The sequence below is a fragment of the Phycodurus eques genome, chromosome 6 (assembly GCF_024500275.1).
Source record: "Phycodurus eques isolate BA_2022a chromosome 6, UOR_Pequ_1.1, whole genome shotgun sequence".
Lineage (NCBI taxonomy): Eukaryota > Metazoa > Chordata > Actinopteri > Syngnathiformes > Syngnathidae > Phycodurus > Phycodurus eques.
Window position 1 is genome coordinate 9,091,153 of NC_084530.1, and position 18,532 is coordinate 9,109,684.

General features: G+C 41.5%; 1 protein-coding gene across 3 annotated transcripts in view; it reads left to right on the plus strand.

Moving 5' to 3' along the window:
• The window catches only part of tmod1 (tropomodulin 1), a 68,452-nt gene that overhangs the window by 1,196 nt on the left and 48,724 nt on the right, over positions 1-18,532 (plus strand). For all 3 annotated transcript variants that reach the window (XR_009768716.1, XM_061678731.1, XM_061678732.1), the window contains exons 2-6: positions 4,262-4,290; positions 4,383-4,472; positions 5,284-5,418; positions 11,701-11,857; positions 13,908-14,024. Coding sequence is in view for 2 of the 3 variants with exons in the window: in XM_061678731.1 (XP_061534715.1) it covers positions 4,262-4,290; positions 4,383-4,472; positions 5,284-5,418; positions 11,701-11,857; positions 13,908-14,024 (528 nt within the window). In the remaining variant the exon portion in view is untranslated. The remainder of the gene's footprint in view (positions 1-4,261; positions 4,291-4,382; positions 4,473-5,283; positions 5,419-11,700; positions 11,858-13,907; positions 14,025-18,532) is intronic.

Consider the following 18,532-nt stretch of genomic DNA (forward strand, 5'->3'; position numbering starts at 1 on the left):
AGTTCTAAAACACCAAAAAGTAAAACACACCACTGGAGATAATCCTTTAGAATAATGCTCAGTGTGATATTCTGATATTCTCATGGGATTTGCTAATGTCTTGCGTGACCACACACGCTAATTGTTCAAAAGTTTTGTTTGACTTTTGAGACATATTTTTGATGCATATACCGTATATATCGATCTAGATCTAGCTAGCTAGATAGATAGATATTAGGGATGGAGTGCTTTTTGAAAACCATCCAAACGGTTTGGTTTGATTGTTTCAGTCTGGTCCGCATGTGCCTCGTTTGGTTTGCGCATATATATATATATATATATATATATATATATATATATATATATACACACACACACACACACACACACACACACACACATAGTGTTCCCTCGTTTTTCACAGTTAATGGGGACCAGAACCCCGCGCGAAAGGTGAAAAACCGCGAAGTAAGATTTGCCCCCCCAACTCATCTCTTTGTTGATTTGCCCCCCCAACTCATCTCTTTGTTTGGCATGCAGGGAAACCTTCTCTCGCGCGAATCAACATGAAACAACGCGTCTTTCCGCACTATGGCTGCCGATATGGCTGTATTTTTTATTTTTTGGGGGAAAACCCCGCAAAGCACTGAAGCCGCAAAACGTGAAGTGCGAAGTGGCGACGGAACATATATATATATAATTGTGTAAAGCACAATTTATTTGTGTCATCAACCATCAAATGCTGTAGTATTGAAATATCTTGACCAGGAATTTCATATCTCTGCTCTTGTGGTTACAGCAGAATTTTGATATTTATTTATTTATTTCTGATTTGATGCCGGTAGAGCAAAAACTATACGATACAATCAGTCCTACGGGTTACATCAAAATGAAACAATATCAGTATTTGATACTTTACCGCGACAAATATGTTACATTTCCTAACTGATATTTGATCGTTCAAATATTGGGTTTGTATGACTAAGAAAGGTGTTTTAAAGTGCGATGTGCCAATTACTTACCACATACCTTATTTGTACTTTAATATTAGAGAGAGAATGTGCACCTTAAGAAATGTTTGATTGTAGCAATGAAATGCACAAAAGTCCAACATCAACTTCAGAGACACGGAGAAATAAAATGTTCCCCATCTGCTCACATGTAAAGTAACTTGTATGTGAGGCTGATGTGTTTAAAGACACTGACATCATGTGCTGTGACTGTCTGAGAACACTGAGCAGGATTAGTCTTCTGAACAGTTTAACAACAAGTCTTGCTGTCCGCTCTGTTTTTATTCATTGATTTATTAGCTGCAAAGACTTTTTTGGCAACTCTTATGAGATCTTTACAGCCCCATGTTTTGAAGTTGATAAACATTGGGTTTATTTTTAAAAATGCACGCTACTATACTTTCAGAAAGTGCGTCATTTTACAACCCAATTCCAATGACGTTAGGACGTTGTGTTAAACATAAATAAAAACAAAATACAATGATTTGCAAATCATGTTCAACCTATATTTATTTGAATACACTACACAGGCAAGATATTTAATGTTCAAACTGATACTTATTTTTTTTAAGCAAATAATCATTAACTTAGAATTTTATGGCTGCAACACGTTCCAAAAAAGCTGGGACTGGGTCATGTTTACCACTGTGTTACATCACCTTTTCTTTTAACAACATTCAATAAACGTGTGGGAACTGAGGACACTAATTGGTGAAGCTTTGTAGGTGGAATTCTTTCCCATTCTTGCTTGATGTACAGCTCCAGCTGTTCAACAGTCCGGGGTCTCCGTAGTCATATTTTACGCTTGCTAATGCACCACACATTTTCAATGGGAGACAAGTCTGGACTGCAGGCAGGTGAGTTTAGTATCCGCACTCTTTTACTACGAAGCCACGCTGTTGTAACACGTGCAGAATGTGGTTTGGCATTGTCTTGCTGAAATAAGCAATGGCGTCCATGAAAAAGGCTTTGCTTGGATGGCAGCATATGTTTCTCCAAAACCTGCATGTACCTTTCAGCATTAATGGTGCCTTCGCAGATGTGTAAGTTAGCCATGCTATTGGCACTAACACACCATCACAGATGCTGGCTTTTGAACTTTGCGTCCATAACAGTCCGGATGGTTCTTTTCTTCTTTGACCCGGAGGACACAACGTCCACAATTTCCAAAAACAATTTGAAATGTGGACTCGTCGGAACACAGAACACTTTTCCACTTTGCATCAGTCCATCTTAGATGAGTTCGGGCCCAGAGAAGCCCGCGGTGTTTCTGGGTGTTGTTGATAAATGGCTTTTGCTTTTTATAGTAGAGTTTCAAGTTGCACTTACGGACGTAGCGCTGAACTGTATTTACTGACATTGGTTTTCTGAAGTGTCCCTGAGCCCATGTGGTTATATCCTTTACACATTGATGTCGGTTTTTGATGCAGTGCCGCCTGAGGGATCGAAGGTCATGGGCATTCAATGTTGTTTTTTGGCCTTGCCGCTTACATGCAGTGATTTTTCCAGATTCTCTGAACCTTTTGATGATATTATGGACCGTAGATGATGAAATCCCTAAATTCCTTGCAATTGTACGTTGAGGAACATTGTCCTTAAACTGTTGGACTATTTTCTCACGCACTTGTTCACAAAGAGGTGAACCTTGCCCCATCTTTGCTTGTGAATGACTGAGCAATTCAGGGAAGCTCATTTTATACCCAATCATGGCACCCACCTGTTCCCAATTAGCCTGTTCACCTGTGGGATGTTACAAACAGGTGTTTGAGCATTCCTCAACTTTCCCAGCTTTTTTGGAACGTGTTGTAGCCATAAAACTCTGTTAATGATCATTTGCTAAAAGCAATAAAGTTCATCAGTTTGAACATTAAATATCTTGTCTTTGTAGTGTATTCAATTAAATATAGGGTGAAGATGATTTGCAAATCATTGTATTCTGTTTTTATTTATGTTTTACACAACGTCCCAACTTCATTGGAATTGGGGTTGTACCTTGTCAGTGGCCTTTGGCAGGTGATCGCTACTTGGCTATTTGGTCTTAAAAGTTAGTGTGTTGGACCCTAATTTGTATTTGTATAGCACTCCATAATAATCACTGTTGTATTCTAGTCTCTAAAGAAAAGTATCATTTGTCATTGTTATCAATCAATGAAGATTATTATTATTATTATTATTATATATTATTATTATCAATCACTATCATCAATCTTTGTCACGCCAGGATGGCCGAATGGTTTAAGACTATCATCAATCTTTGTATGACAATTCTTGCAGTTTCAGCTATAGGCTATGTCCTGCTCGCTCAGTGTCGTCGTAACGAAGCAGAAGCTTTGGGAAAGCTACATAAATACTGGCCCAGCTCTGTTTGCTATCTGCACAGCAGGTCAGCTTCTTCCACAGCGTTATTTGGATTTCAGCCCACTTCTTCATCTGTGCTTTTGAAAACTTGTCTCGTCATGGATTGTGCTTAGACAAGGCAAAATAAACATCCCCACTTTTCAGCATGATCTATGTTCCTGATCAAATAGAAAATATTCAGTCCAGTGCCATTACAGTGTTATCTCGCACATTTTTCATCTGTTTGTTTTGCCCAATTAAATTTCATTAAATAGGACATTATATTTTGACCCCATTGAAGTTATTTTTACTCCTGTTATCTAGTGAGTCATTGCCAACATGTTGTTTGTGTCAAACACTTGGAACCCACAGCAAGCAGACCTGAGAAGAAAGGAAAAAGAAAAACACCTTTGGAAATGGATACAGTAATATTTGACTTATTTTTACTTGTTTGGGAAGAAATGCATGTAAATATTTACTGCTGTTCGGTTCACAACAGAATACGATGTGCGAGAGGAAATCAAAGAAGACAGAGAGAGAAGAGAGAGGTCATTAAAAACACACCACCTCTCTTCTTGAGTTGTATTGTCACTCTTTAATCGTAAGGTGTTCTTTTCATTAAACACACAATTAAACCATATTTGTTGTAATAATAATAAAATAATACAAAGTATAAGATAAAATTAATAATGTTGTGTGCTTCCACTGATGTAAAACTACTACTAAAAATTACTATTACGACAAATGCCAGTTACCTTATGAGCTTGTTAATACAGCTGACGGTTAGCTTTGAAGCTGTGTTTGAATGGAGACGAGAAATAATTCGATGACGATCCAACATCTAAGCCAAACATTGATAAAATAAATAATAATTAAAAAAATATTACTTTGATTGTAAATCTTAAACTCTCTGTACTCATTCTACTTCTGTACAGGTCAATACAGTCTTGAGCTGCGGCAAAAGGTAACTATTAGTTCATTTCACATACTGCACGTCTGCTAAGTAGCAATAAACAAAGTGCACTTTTATTTCAACTGGTTTGTTTCCATTCATAGCTATTATTCTTCAGCCTTTACAACAGATGTGAAGTTGTCCCAGCTGCTCATCGGACATATTGTATTTCTCATTCGGAAGCCTTTACAAAGGTAAGTTGACAGCCCCCCACTCCCTTTGCTCCATGCTTCTGCATTATAAATCACACGTTAGTGTACTGTACTAAACTTTGGATTTTTTTTTCACTAATTATAAGAAATGGTTTGCAATTCTGTAAAAACACATTATCTAAGCTCAACATTTGAAACTTTCTTACCACAGTTTGTCTTCAATTCTCATTTATGGTATTTGGGGGGGAAAAAAAGAAGAAAAAAATGACAAGTCACCATCCATCCATGCATCCAGTGTTCTTCTGCATATTTGCTACTTGTGCTATTCCCAAATTTTGGGGGGAACATATCCTCCATGATTTGCTGAAAAACTCACCTATTTCTTGTTTTAGTGTTCAGTGCTGTCTAATATAAAAGCCATTGTGGTGCCATGTTGAAGCAAGGGGAGGAGCTTCAGTTACTGTATAGTCGACAGATCTGTCCGTCTGCCAGTCCTTCCTCTGTCCATGCATCAGTCCATCCACCTATCTGTCTGTCTGACGTAGACACAGCAATGTAGATCAACAGAATTAATATTCCTTTTCCTGTCCCGTTTGCCACTTGTTGTTAGGCAGAATTCGTGAAGCAAGTGATGTGTGGCAAAGCACGATGACAAAATTGGAACTCCCATACCAACTAGTCAGGCACACTCTCCAAATGTCACAATACATTTGCAATTGAATTACTTACTTCTCTGTACTAAATATAAAAGATATATTGGAAAGAGAGAAAAACAAATGTCTGGACAAAGCAACTAGAGTTTAAAAAATGGCCTGGGCGAATGTCATTGTGACACTGGCGTTTGTTATTGCAGGTGTGTGGCATCATGTCGGTGTTGAGGAAGGAGATGGAGAAGTACAGGGACATCGACGAGGATGAGCTGCTCATGAAGCTCTCAGAGGAAGAGCTGCAGCGGTTAGAGGATGAACTGGTGGAGCTGGACCCTGATGTAAGTTTAGTTTCTGCCAGTGTGCTGCTGGTGTCACCACAGAATTATGGAGTCATGCAGGCCCTAATACTCTAGAGCAAGCTGTCTTTAACATATTAGCATCACCTACAGCTCTGTTGTTATGATGGCTCGTAGTGTTTAAGATGTCGCGTACAGTCTGTGGGCCCATTAGTTATGTTGTTATTGAGTTGTGCTGTGTGGTGTACTGTGGATTAACAGAGGTAATACTGCTACTACTTGATCCCCCATAAGCATGTGTTGTAATCAAATGAAAAAAAATGAAAGTATAGGATATGTTCTAGACCATCCAGCAATAGGTGAAAATCTTCCATATCGAGACCATATTCAAAAAATGAATAAACAGTATTACTTAGTGTTGCACCAAGTACCGATACCAGTACCATCCCAAGGTATTTTGATGTCAAAAATAGCACGGTAACAGTTTTTTTTAGATTTTTTTTTTTTTTTTTTTTTTTTACACGGTACTCCAATATACTGAAGGGGTGTCCTCTTCTTCTTGTGCTGAATTACTTGCTGAATCTCTTCCAATAGACCTCAGAGATGCTCAGCATGTTGAGGCACAACATGGTACTACACTAAAAGCGCAGAACTCTAAATTGAGACTTGCCTGTATGCTGTATAAACCCATAAAAAGAAAATCCGCCATTTAGTAAGCCTGCCAACAATGACGTGTGAGATAGCAGATTATGTATAACAGATTTACTGCAGTGCTTGACAGGGACTTTTATATGAAACAAACAGATACATTAGCTAGAAAAAATAGGAACATTTTATTCATGCACATCAGTTGGCCAAGTTAATCACTACTCTGTATTAAACATACAAATTGAAAGAAAGGAAAAGCAGCACCATCATCTGGTGGGGCACTGACCCCTCTTACCCATAATGAAGAATCACCACTCATTTTTCTATTAGGGTATGTGCCTGGGAGGTGAGCCTCTTCCCATAACCGCCCCTTACCCCCAAACACAGCTGACTTTCCATTCTGCATTCTTGTATGATGTGTGTACGACACATGAACCCCACAAATGCTCACGTTTGAGGTGTGTTTTTGAGGAAAAAGTTAAATTGAACTCCAAACTGAATCACTTCTGAGCTGTCCAATTCATATTAAAAAATTTCATTCATATTCATATTTCAGTCTGTGACACATATGGGAAAACATCACATCTTTGGTCATTTTTGCACACAGGTCAAAAGTGTTCCCCCAAATTGAACCGTGAGTGTACATCCGTCCCAGTTGCAATCTTTGGTGGGCTCATTGCAGCACATGGCATGATCTCTCTCTGGATGTCATAGCCTCAGTGATATATCATGAGTCAAAGGGGTGGCACCTGCTGTGATTGTCTCCTCAATGCCAAAAGGGGGCAAGAAAAGGATGACTGTTAGTAAGGCTATCCTTCGTTATGTTAATGCTGCATAAGTGCTTGCGCGTGCGTGCGTGTGTTTGTGTGTGCGTCACAGACTCATGCCAGAACAGCAAGACCTTGTGACTCAAACATGGAGAGTCAGAGTGTGTGTGCGTGCTTGCGTACCTTAGTGCGCCTGTTTATGAGGCTAACCAATTACAGAACAGTAAAGTGCCCTTTTGGTCTGAAAAACACTAACCTTCCCAGCAGGGCTGCTTACGTCTATTCCTGGTCTTCTTAAAGTTAGAAACAACTCTAGAGGCAAATATATAATATAATTTAATAATTGGGCGTCACGGTGAGCGACTGGTTAGCACATCTGCCTCACAGTTCTGGGGACCGGGGTTCAAATCCCGGTCCCACCTGTGTGGAGTCCATGGAACGTGAGGAATTAGCGTGCTTCCAAGTTCCAAATCCCTTGCCAAAGGTGAACGACTTGACAAAAAATGTTTTACTGTACCAAAAACAACATGTTCCGTACTCCAGAGACTTGTGTTTTGTATTCCTCAGAGTTAACACTGCCGCCATGCCACTCTCTCTCTCTCTCCCTCTCCCTACGCTCTATGGCACAATAGACAAATATAACCATGGCGTGGTCACGTGACTGCCACATCAATGCCCCACATTCAACATGGCCACCACGTAGGCATGGAAATATGTGAGTCCCATTCTCTGACTGCATTGCACCATAGCGCCAATAAACAACAGAGGCCAATTATGGAACTAACTGCAACGGCAGTTTAAAATGGAGACTATTTTTGGACACATCGTACATTTCCCACGGTCTGTTTTATCCCATATCCATTTTATCGGGGTCTGTTTTATTGAGGTTCCACTATATAGGCAGAGACTGGGACACACGTATTTGCGGTTCACAGATACACAATATGACTATATCCACCCAACAGACATGCCCGTGCCGATGTGGCGTTCATGTTGAATGTGGAAACATTTCATCAAAGGCAATGCATTGACATATGGTGGCCATGTTGAATGTGGCAACATTTCCAGACGTGGTGGCCATGATGGCAGGAGTTCAATCTATTGTCGCATAGATTGCAGCGCAGAGAGAACGCACATGGCGATGGTGTTTGAGAGGAATATGACACACAGGTCTCTGGAGTCTGGAGCAAGCAATTTTTTTGGTACAGTTGTCAAGCCGTTCGTCTATGGCAATGGATTTGGAATTAGGAAGCCCACTAGTTCCTCACGGCTCATGAAAGCGACCTGCCTCAACTTGCCGCCAGTCACTACGACAACAAGCATATCAGACAGGGAAGGAAAAAAATTCAAACTTTTCAAACATTTTCAAGCTTTTTTATATTTATTTACAGCAACTTTGTACTGTACTAGGCGTTTTAGGCCATCGGGAAAAAAGTACAAAACAATAATTTTGGGTCCATATGGCCACAAAACCAAAAGTGCTTCACTAAAACTGACAATCTGCTGTAACGGACAAGCCCCTGCCATTATTAGTTTGTTAATTTGAGGTTCCACTGTTCCTCAATATAACAAAGAGTAAACACTAATTATACAAACTCCCACCTGTCGGCACTTGCCACACAAAGACATTTTGAATATTGTTAACAAGTCTGCAGTTTAACACAAAGACAGTGGTACAATATCAACGAGGGGTCTAAGGACTGACTGTTATCGTAAAATCGCAGCCAGCCTGCACTAAAGGCAAAAGAGTCCTTTTTTAGATCCAGTAGGGATGAACGAGTGCAGCAGGTGGTGTTCCCTGAATTCAATCGGCAGTCAGCCAGGGCTGTCAATCAGGGATAAGCAGTCTGAGATTCTGAGCAAGGAACCAGCACACACAGAATAACATACAAACACAATGGCATGAAAATACAGTTTGATGGCCAGAAAATACTGTGTGTAACACTCACATGATGCTGTCTTGAACGGTTGATATTTTAGCTAAAATCTACAATTTTGGGATGTTCAACTGAGCACACTAGTTGCTGTCTATGAAAATGACTTAATGCATGCCTCGTATTACGTAGTATAGATATAATTACTGGTCCTTATACGGAAGGAACTTAAAATAGAAGAAAATCTAGAGACGGTCATAACACAACAGCTTCCATTTTTCTGGACGACTTCAGAATCAGAAACAGAATCAGAATCATCTTTATTTGCCAATTATGTCCAAAAAACACACGAGGAATTTGTCTCCGGTAGTTGGAGCCGCTCTAGTACGACAACAGACAGTCAACTGACAGAGAACACTTTTGAGACATAAAGACATTGATAAAAAACAGTCACTGAGCAATAAAGGGTTGCTAGTTATCTGGTAATGCCGGTACATTTTTCTATTTATTTATTTATTTCTTTTTTGACAATTGTGCAAAAAGATGTCCTCTAGCACTTAGAGCAGTTCTAATGACTAATCTCGCAATAGTCCGGTGCAATGACTATTGTGCAAAGGGCGCCGAGACTTCAAGGAGTGTATGCAGTTTAAAGTGACTAGTACCGCGATAATCTGGGACAATGTTGATTGTGCAAATGTTGCAGATACTCCTCAGTCAGTGTGCAAATGGGGCAAATGCTACTCTGGCATTTTGCACGCTCTTGTCTTAGTTCTGGCATCATGCAAGTCCTCAAAGGTGGGTAGGGGTGTACCGACAATCCTTTCAGCAGTTTTGATTGTCCGTTGCAGTTGGAGTTTGTCCTTTTTTGTAGCAGCACCAAACCAGACTGTGATGGAAGAACACAGGACTGATTCGATGACCGCTCCCGTGGCAGGCCGTGCTTTCTCAGAAGCCGCAGGAAGTACATCCTCTGCTGGGCCTTTTTGAGGACGTAGTTGATGTTGATCGCCCACGTCAGGTCCTGAGAGACTGTAATTCCCAGGAACTTGAAGGTCTCGACGGTTGACACAAGGCAGCTGGACAGCGTGAGGGGCAGCTGTGGCGAAGGATGCCTCCTAAAGTCCACAATCACCTCTACAGTCTTGAGCGTGTTCAGCTCCAGGTCGTGTCGGCCACACCACAGCTCCGGCCGCTCCACTTCCTGTCGATATGCAGACTCGTCACCGTCCTTGATGAGGCCGATGACAATGGTGTCATCTGCAAACTTCAGAAGTTTGACAGCCGGGTGCGTTGAGGTGCAGTCGTGCGTGTAGAGAGAGGAGAGCAGCGGAGAGAGCATATTGCAGTGTGTCTGTGGGAATTTCTGATGCCAGCATCTGAGCCTTGCACATGAGTTGTTGTCATGTTTTGGTGTCTTCTGAGACGAGAAAGTGGATGCCACTAAAGCCTGAGTCTCTCCCCTACTGAGCCGGCCAGTGGTTGCTGTGTGAATGCTTACCAGATGAGGTACTGAGTTGCCATGACTGAAATGAAAGAGAGGGACGACGCAGTCAGACAAGAAAGGATGACATGAGTCTCACACTGTTAAAAATAACACAGTGGAACTGAATGTAAGAGACATGTTTTCTGTGATGTAACTGTGATATGAGAAGCCTGGCTGTGTCAGTGATATACGCCTTAGCTTTCCTCATGCTGTTGCGTGCTGTGAGAGTATATGTGAAGCCCTACTGGAATAAAATTGCAGAGATTTTGTACATTATTTGTTCTTTTGGGTCAGTACAGTGGGAAGCCAAAGGCAGATTAAAAAGACTTTGAGTCATGAGAAGAGAGCGAGTGAGTCCACAGAGTGTTGAGAGCAAAGATAAGATATGAAGCTATAAGCAGAGCTTGTAAAGAGCTTGATTTTGAATGTGCCTTTATGTTAAAAATAACACTGGGAGCAGCAAAGCTGTGGGAAATTTCTCAGCCCACTAATATGCACAAGTATACTGAATAAAATCACCAAACACAACAATAGGTACCCCTCGTAAATCCAATTCCCTGGGGGGTTGTCCGATATAGCCGATTGTCCGTTACATTGAGTTGAAATTATTGTTTTGCATTTTTTTCATGGCCTAAAATGCCCAGTACAGTACAAAGTTATTGTAAATAAATGGAAAAAAAAGCTTGAAAATGTTTAAAAGTTTCACATTTTATTCAAACTTACCATGCCGTGTGCGTGCTCATGGTGATATTGTTGACGTACAGTACTCATCATAGGCGAGTCACTTTCATGAGCTGCGAGGAATTACTGTGGTTCCTAGTACCAAATCCGTTGCCAAAGGCGAACGGCTTGAGAAAAAAAGTTACTATTCCAAAAATAGCATGTTCTTGACTCCAAAGACTTGTTTTGTATTCCTAAGAGCCATGCTGCGCTCTCTGGCAGCGCTCAGGTTCCACTGTATATATATAAAAAAAACTTTCCAAAGATAATAATGTTTTTTGATTGACATTTTAAGAGTCATATTTCATTATGTTTATTATTATTAATGTTATTGTGATATTCCGAGCATTTTTCCTCTCAAGTGTAGACAATAAGATATGAGAACCAACTCTGTGTGATGCAATGTACGTAATTTTTTATGCAATTCTTGCACTGGTTTGCAATACATCTCCAGTGATTCTGTGGGATAAAGTACAAAGCCAGCCTCCCCGGCAAGTCTTGTGAAGTAGGATACATACAATTTTCAATTTCTTTTCAATTTCTAAGATGCAGCAACCCTTTTAATACACTACAACAGTAAGTGTGTAAAATCACTTTAGTTGTAGTTGCATTTTGTTCATTTTGTGTATGAAATGCGCTATATAAATAAATTTGCTTTGCTTTGCTTAAAGCCCTCAAGTTTAAATGACATTGAAGGCACTTGATTACCAGCAAATAAGAATTTATGTAACATACGTTGTTAGTGCTATAACATCATGGCTTAAAAAAAAAGAAAATTTCCCAACATAGGGTACTAATGGTTTTAGTGATGTACATTCCCATTTTTGACTAGAATGCACTGTTGCCTGCGGGGATGCGTCAGAAGGACCAGACCAAGAAAGCGCCGACAGGAACGTTCCAGAGAGACGACCTGCTGGCCCACCTGGAGAAACAAGCCAAAGAACATCCAGACAGAGAAGACCTGGTGCCCTTCACTGGGGAAAAGAGAGGTAACACTGAAACATTGTCGTCTATTGCTAAATTTATTTTTCTCTTGATAAACTAGATGCGTCTGAGTGCGTCTTAAAATCAAAAGCCTAGCTCCATGATTAGAAGGGTGATGCATGGTGAGAGAGGTTACATATGAAACTCTAACAGGGGTGTCAAACTCATTTTTGTCGCGGGCCACATCGTAGCTATGGTTCCACTTGGAGGGCCGTTATGGCTGCCAACCCATATGAATGTATGATTGCCTCATATTATTACATATGCTCAAATTAATGGATAATTAATTTTGAAGTCAGAAGCCAGTAAAAACTGTTTGTTGAACTACAGTATGAATAAATGTTATTTTAAAAGGGGGGTTGGTAAAAAAAAAATGCTTGCAATAATATTTTTAAAAGTGAAGACAATTTGCAATTTTGGTATTTTAGCAACAAGTCGATACACACTCTCACGGGCCACATACAATTATGTGGCGGGCCGGATCTGGCCCCCGGACCACCAGTTTGACACCTGTGCTCTAGAAGGTCACTCGATACCATGAGGTTCAGTGACATACTTTTTATCTACCGCCACCAAGCAAGAAAGTGTGGAGTACTGGTGTTTGGATCACTTTTTGTGCAGGGTTACACAAAAACATTTAATCAAACCCTGTGGGTCAATAATTATACAGTCCTTTTGACCTATGTCATTGATCATGAACCAGGAAGCAGCCTGCTAAGTAATAGTCTATCCATCCATTTTCTATACCACTTATTCTCATGGGGGTCACAGGTGTGCTGGAACCTATTGCAGCCAACTTGGGGCCAGAAGCAGGGTAAACATTGAACTGGATGCCAGCTAATCGCAGGGCACATATAGACAAACATTAAAAAATAAAACCCAAAAAAAAACACACAGCTTGGAAAACGTCCTCATTAGGGTCGCGTGTGAACTGAACTTTAGGCAAGAGGTGGGGTACGTCCTGGACTGGTCACCAGCCAATTGCAGTGTTGAGATTCCTCTTGTTGCTAATGGTATTTTCTCATCTAAACCCAGCTCCAGCTTGCGCCACTGAAGTCTATGAAACAGTCTAATTTTTCCTCTCAGCTACCAAGCGGCCAGTGTTTACATGGCAGTGCAAACACGAAGTGGCAGAGGCTGAACACACAACAGAGCGGAGTGTGACGTTTGACAGAGCGGGCTGCACACACACACACACACACACACACAAACACAAATGTCTTTACACTTACTGTCAGCAACATGAAGCCAGATGATGTGAGAAGGAAGCGCACAAGGCTCAGCTCTGATATCACAACTGCTAATACATCATATATATTTTTATATCTCAGCACAGACTATTTTATTGACAGCTCTTTCAAGTCCTTGACTGCCAAAGGGACTATAGTATTTTGTTTCTACCGACAAAAAGATAAAAGGCCAAGACTCAGTCGGGTTCATCGTTGCTTATTTTATGTCAATGTTAATATCCAGCCATCCATTTTCTAATGTTTATCCCCTTCATGGGTTCACTGGAGCCTATCCCAGCTGACTATGAGGAAAAGATGGGGTACACCCTGGACTGGTCGCTTGTCAATCAGAGGGCACATACAGTATATTAAACAACCAGTCACCCTCACATTCACAACTACGGGACATTTACAATTGCCTCTGCCAGAGTCAATACACTGTATATTTGTCATTATTTCCTCATTAGTAACCCTCGTAGTACAGTTCATCATCATGTGCAATATTGTGGTTGGCTTAATTAGATACAAGATATTCTAAAAAACTAATCAAAACTGAGCTTTATTGTACTCGTAAGGGCAGAATTGCAGATGCAGCTCTTTTAATTGAAACTGTGCATTAGGCACAGTACCTCATGTCTATTTGTCTGTGTTCCTCTTGTATTTTTTTCTTGCCTGGGTTTTCTCCACGTACTCCTGCTTGCTCCCACATTCCAAAAGACATGCATTTTCGGTTAAATACTGTAGACTCTAATGTCCATAGGTGTGAATGTGAGTATGAAAGAGGGTACACAGTGGATGTACATATAAGCACGTTTTCCTTTTGCAGGGAAGGCCTGGGTACCTAAAAAGATGGTGGACCCCATTATGGAGAATGTGACCCTGGAGCCTGAGCTTGAAGAAGCGCTTGCCAGTGCGACTGATGCTGAACTTTGTGATATAGCAGGTAACAACTTCCATTTACTTCCTTTCAACGCAACAGAGCTGTATACAGTAGTGTATTTATATTTTCCCACAGTGATTCTCAACTGGTGGGCGGGGACCCAAAAGTGGATCGCAGTGCATTTTGGGTGGGTCACGGACAAGCAGTAAAACATTTATAGCGTAATAATTCAGACTGTTAAAACTGTTATAGCTGCTTTGAGCTTGCATGCCTTCGATTCATAAAAAGAAGACAAACTACTGTATTTATGTTTTACTTTCTTAAAAAGAAGAGATCAATACCAAGATCTTCTTTATTGTTCCTAACATCTGTAAAAGTGGGTCGCAACTTCGCAACAATAGAATAATTTGGGTCCCACAGTGACAACAGTTGAGAACCAATCTAGCACACTGTCTTTTTTTTCCACACACACCTCATTTACAGCCAGTATTTTATATAATGTTATTTCAATTCCTTTGTTTCACTAATCAATATAAACTCCATCACAACCTCCCCTGTGCTAGCACCGGATCTTCAGCTTCTCCTCAAGCTAACTCCTCTCCTTTCCTGCTTAGTGATCCCTCCATCACTCCACCACCCTTGCTCGTCATCACCCCCTCACTTCCTCCACCTCTGCTGGATCATTGTTAGTTGGGCACCATACAGGTTATCTGCAGTTTGCATGCATGTGTTCGCATGAAAAGAATATACAGTGGGTACAGAATGTTTTCAGACCCCCTTAAATTTTTCACTCTTTGTTATATTGCAGCCATTTGTTAAAATCATTTAAGTTCATTTTTTCCTCATTAATGTACACACAGCACCCCATATTGACAGAAAAAAAATGAAACTGTTGAAATTTTTGCTCATTTATTAAAAAAGGAAAACTGAAATGTCACATGGCCATAAGTATTCAGACCCTTTGCTGTGACACTCATATATTTAACTTGGGTGCTGTCCATTTCTTCTGATCATCCTTGTGATGGTTCTACACCTTCATTGGAGTCCAGCTGTGTTTCATTTATACTGATTGGACTTGATTAGGAAAGCCACACCCCTGTCTAGATAACAGCTCACAGTGCATGTCAGAGCAAATGAGAATCATGAGGTCAAAGAAACTGCCTGAAGAGCTCAGAGACAGAATTGTGGCAAGGCACAGATCTGGCCAAGGTTACAAAAAAAATGTGGCCTCCATAATCCTGTAATGGAGGAGGTTTGGGACGATCAGAACCCTTCCTAGAGCTGGCCGTCCGGCCAAACTGAGCAATCGGGGGAGAAGAGCCTTGGTGAGAGAGGTAAAGAAGAACCCAAAGATCACTGTGGCTGAGCTCCAGAGATGCAGTCGGGAGATGGGAGAAAGTTCTAGAAAGTCAACCATCACTGCAGCCCTCCACAAGTCGGGGCTTTGTGGCAGAGTATCCCGACGGAAGCCTCTCCTCAGCGCAATACACATGAAACCCCGCATGGAGTTTGCTAAAAAACACCGGAAGGAATGAGACCAAGATAGAATTTTTTGGCCTTAATTCTAAGTGGCATGTCTGGAGAAAATCAGGCACTGCTCATCCATCCATCCATCCATCCATTTTCTGAGCCGCTTATCCTCACAAGGGTCGCGGGAGTGCTGGAGCCTATCCCAGCTTTCAACAGGCAGGAGGCGGGGTACACCCTGAACTGGTTGCCAGCCAATCGCAGGGCACATATAAACAAACAACCATTCACACTCACATTCACACCTACGGGCACGGGGAGAACATGCAAACTCCACACAGGCAGGGCCGGGGATTAAACCCCTGGCGTCAGAACTGTGAGGCAGACGCTCTAACCACTCGTCCACCGTGCCGCTGACACTGCTCATCACCTGTCCAATAAAGTCCCAACAGTGAAGCATGGTGGTGGCAGCATCATGCTGTGGGGGTGTTTTTCAGCTGGAAGACCAGGACGACTGGTTGTAATCGAAGGAAAGATGAATGTTGCCAAGTGCAGGAATATCCTGGACGAAAACCTTCTCCAGAGTGGTCAGAACCTCAAACTGGGCCGAAGGTTCACCTTCAAAAAAGACAATGCACACAGCTAAATACAGAAGGAGTGGTTTCAGAAGGCGGCACGGTGGCCGACTGCTTAGAGCGTCAGCCTCACAGTTCTGAGGACCCGGGTTCTATGTGTGGAGTTTGCATGTTCTCCCGTGCCTGCGTGGGTTTTCTCCGGGCACTCCGGTTTCCTCCCACATCCCAAAAACATGCATTAATTGGAGACTCTAAATTGCCCGTAGGTGTGACTGTGAGTGCAAATGGTTGTTTGTTTGTATGTGCCCTGCGATTGGCTGGCAAACCAGTTCAGGGTGTACCCCGCCTCCTGCCCGATGATAGCTGGGATAGGCTCCAGCACTCCCGCGACCCCAGTGAGGAGAAGCGGCTCAGAAAATGGATGGATGGATGGTTTCAGAACAACTCTGTGACTGTTTTTGAATGGCCCAGCCAGAGCCCTGACTTAAACCCAATTGAGCATCTCTGGAAAGACCTGAAAATGGCTGCCCACCAACGTTCACCATCCAACCTGACAGAACTAGAGAGGATCTGCAAGGAGGAATGGCAGATGATCCCCAAATCCAGGTGTGATGCAACAAAACTTGTTGCATCACACCTGGATTTGGCCTACATTCCCAAAAAGACTCATGGCTGTATTAGCTCAAAAGGGTGCTTCTACTAAATATTGAGCAAAGGGTCTGAATACTTATGGCTGTGTGATATTTCAGTTTTTCTTTTTTAATAAATCAGCAAAAAAATCAAAAATTTCAATATATTTGTCAATATGGGGTGCTGTATGTACATTAATGAGGAAAAAAATGAACTTAAATAATTTAAATCAATGGCTGCAATATAACAAAGAGTGAAACATTTAAGGGGTTCTGAAAACTTTCCGTACCCACTGCAGATGCTGCTCAGGCTCTGCACAGATTATTGTGATTGAGTACATGCCCATTAAATTACAACAAATATGGCGGCACGGTGGGCGACTGGTTAGAGCGTCAGCCTCACAGTTCTGAGGAACAGGGTTCAATCCCCGCTCCCGCCTTTGTGGAGTTGGAGAATTGGAGACTCTAAATTGCCCGTAGGTGTGAATGTGAGTGCGAATGGTTGTTTGTTTGTATGTGCCCTGCGATTGGCCGGCAACCAGTTCAGGGTGTACCCCGCCTCCTGCCCGATGATAGCTGGGATAGGCTCCAGGACGCCCGCGACCCTAGTGAGGAAATGGATATTTGGATGGATGGCATCCTATTTGTTACTATGGAAAACTATTGCCTGGATTTTTTTTTTCTGCAAAACTCTCCATCACTTTGAATCAGGTGTTTCTACATACAGTATTTGTCCCTATCATGTTACTTTATTGGCAACTAAAATATGCAGTGGTCTTCTACACCACTACACTTAATACCTCACCGTGATTGAAAACGGAATTATCGTTTTGTATGTCTGGTGACCGGTTCAGGGTGTACCCGGCCCCCCGCACGAGGATAGCTGGGATAGGCTCCAGCAGCCCGCAACCCAAGTGAGAATAAGCGGTAAAGAAAATGGGTGGATGGAAGGATGTTCTTGTATTGCGTAATATGCCAGGTGTACCAGTTACTACTCCGCATTATACATTAAGATAGATTTACATTAAGGTTATATGTTGTAGGTAAACTGTATTATACAATGGACTACAGGAACTTTTTAGTTCCAACAAATAGATCATGGGCTGAATACACACGCTAATTTTAGATCACTTAAATCTCACCACATATTTCTTATTCAATGCAGCTTAGACAAATGTGAGTTGGAATATCTATCTTTAGTTCACATAATGCTACGTCAACCAACCACGAGAGGTTAATATCAGCATGGTTTGTACAGTGCTGTTTGTAGCGTGAACCATAAAACCAGCCTGTACTTATGACTTACTTTTAACTATGCATGTGTATTATATGTATCCTTCCATTCTCCTTTTGCATGGTGGTTGTCATGATTCTGTGTTCTGTTGCTGATACTGTATTTTTCCAAGCTTTGGGCCTGCTGACACTCAGTAGTTTTCCATTCCCTGGCCTTGGTGGATGGGCGGAGCCTCTGTCTCACACCTGCCTGTCATCTTGATTAGTTAGGTTCTTAAGTGCTGGATAGAAGGGAGCCAGTCGCTGGAGAATATTCTTGCCTGTTGCAATTTGACTGTTTGATCATGTGTTGTGCTTCCATGTTTTTTGTTTTCCCAGTTTTCCTTAGTCCTAGTATGATCTTTTCTTGTGTAGATTAGGTTCACTTATTTCTGTTTAGTTTTCTGCACTTGTGTAGTCCAGGAACTGCTCCCTTAGTTTGTTTTATTTCTCCTTTGTTTCCAGTTAGAGTATTTAGGGTTCTTTTTTGCGGTAATTCTTATGTCATTATTTGTCTCTACAGCTGTGTTTTTCTGTTACTGCTTTTGCAACACCTTTTGTTGCAACTTTTTTGTGTTAGTGTTTTCGCTCCTTTGTTTAATCAGTGACTCGCTTCCATCGCGCTCTG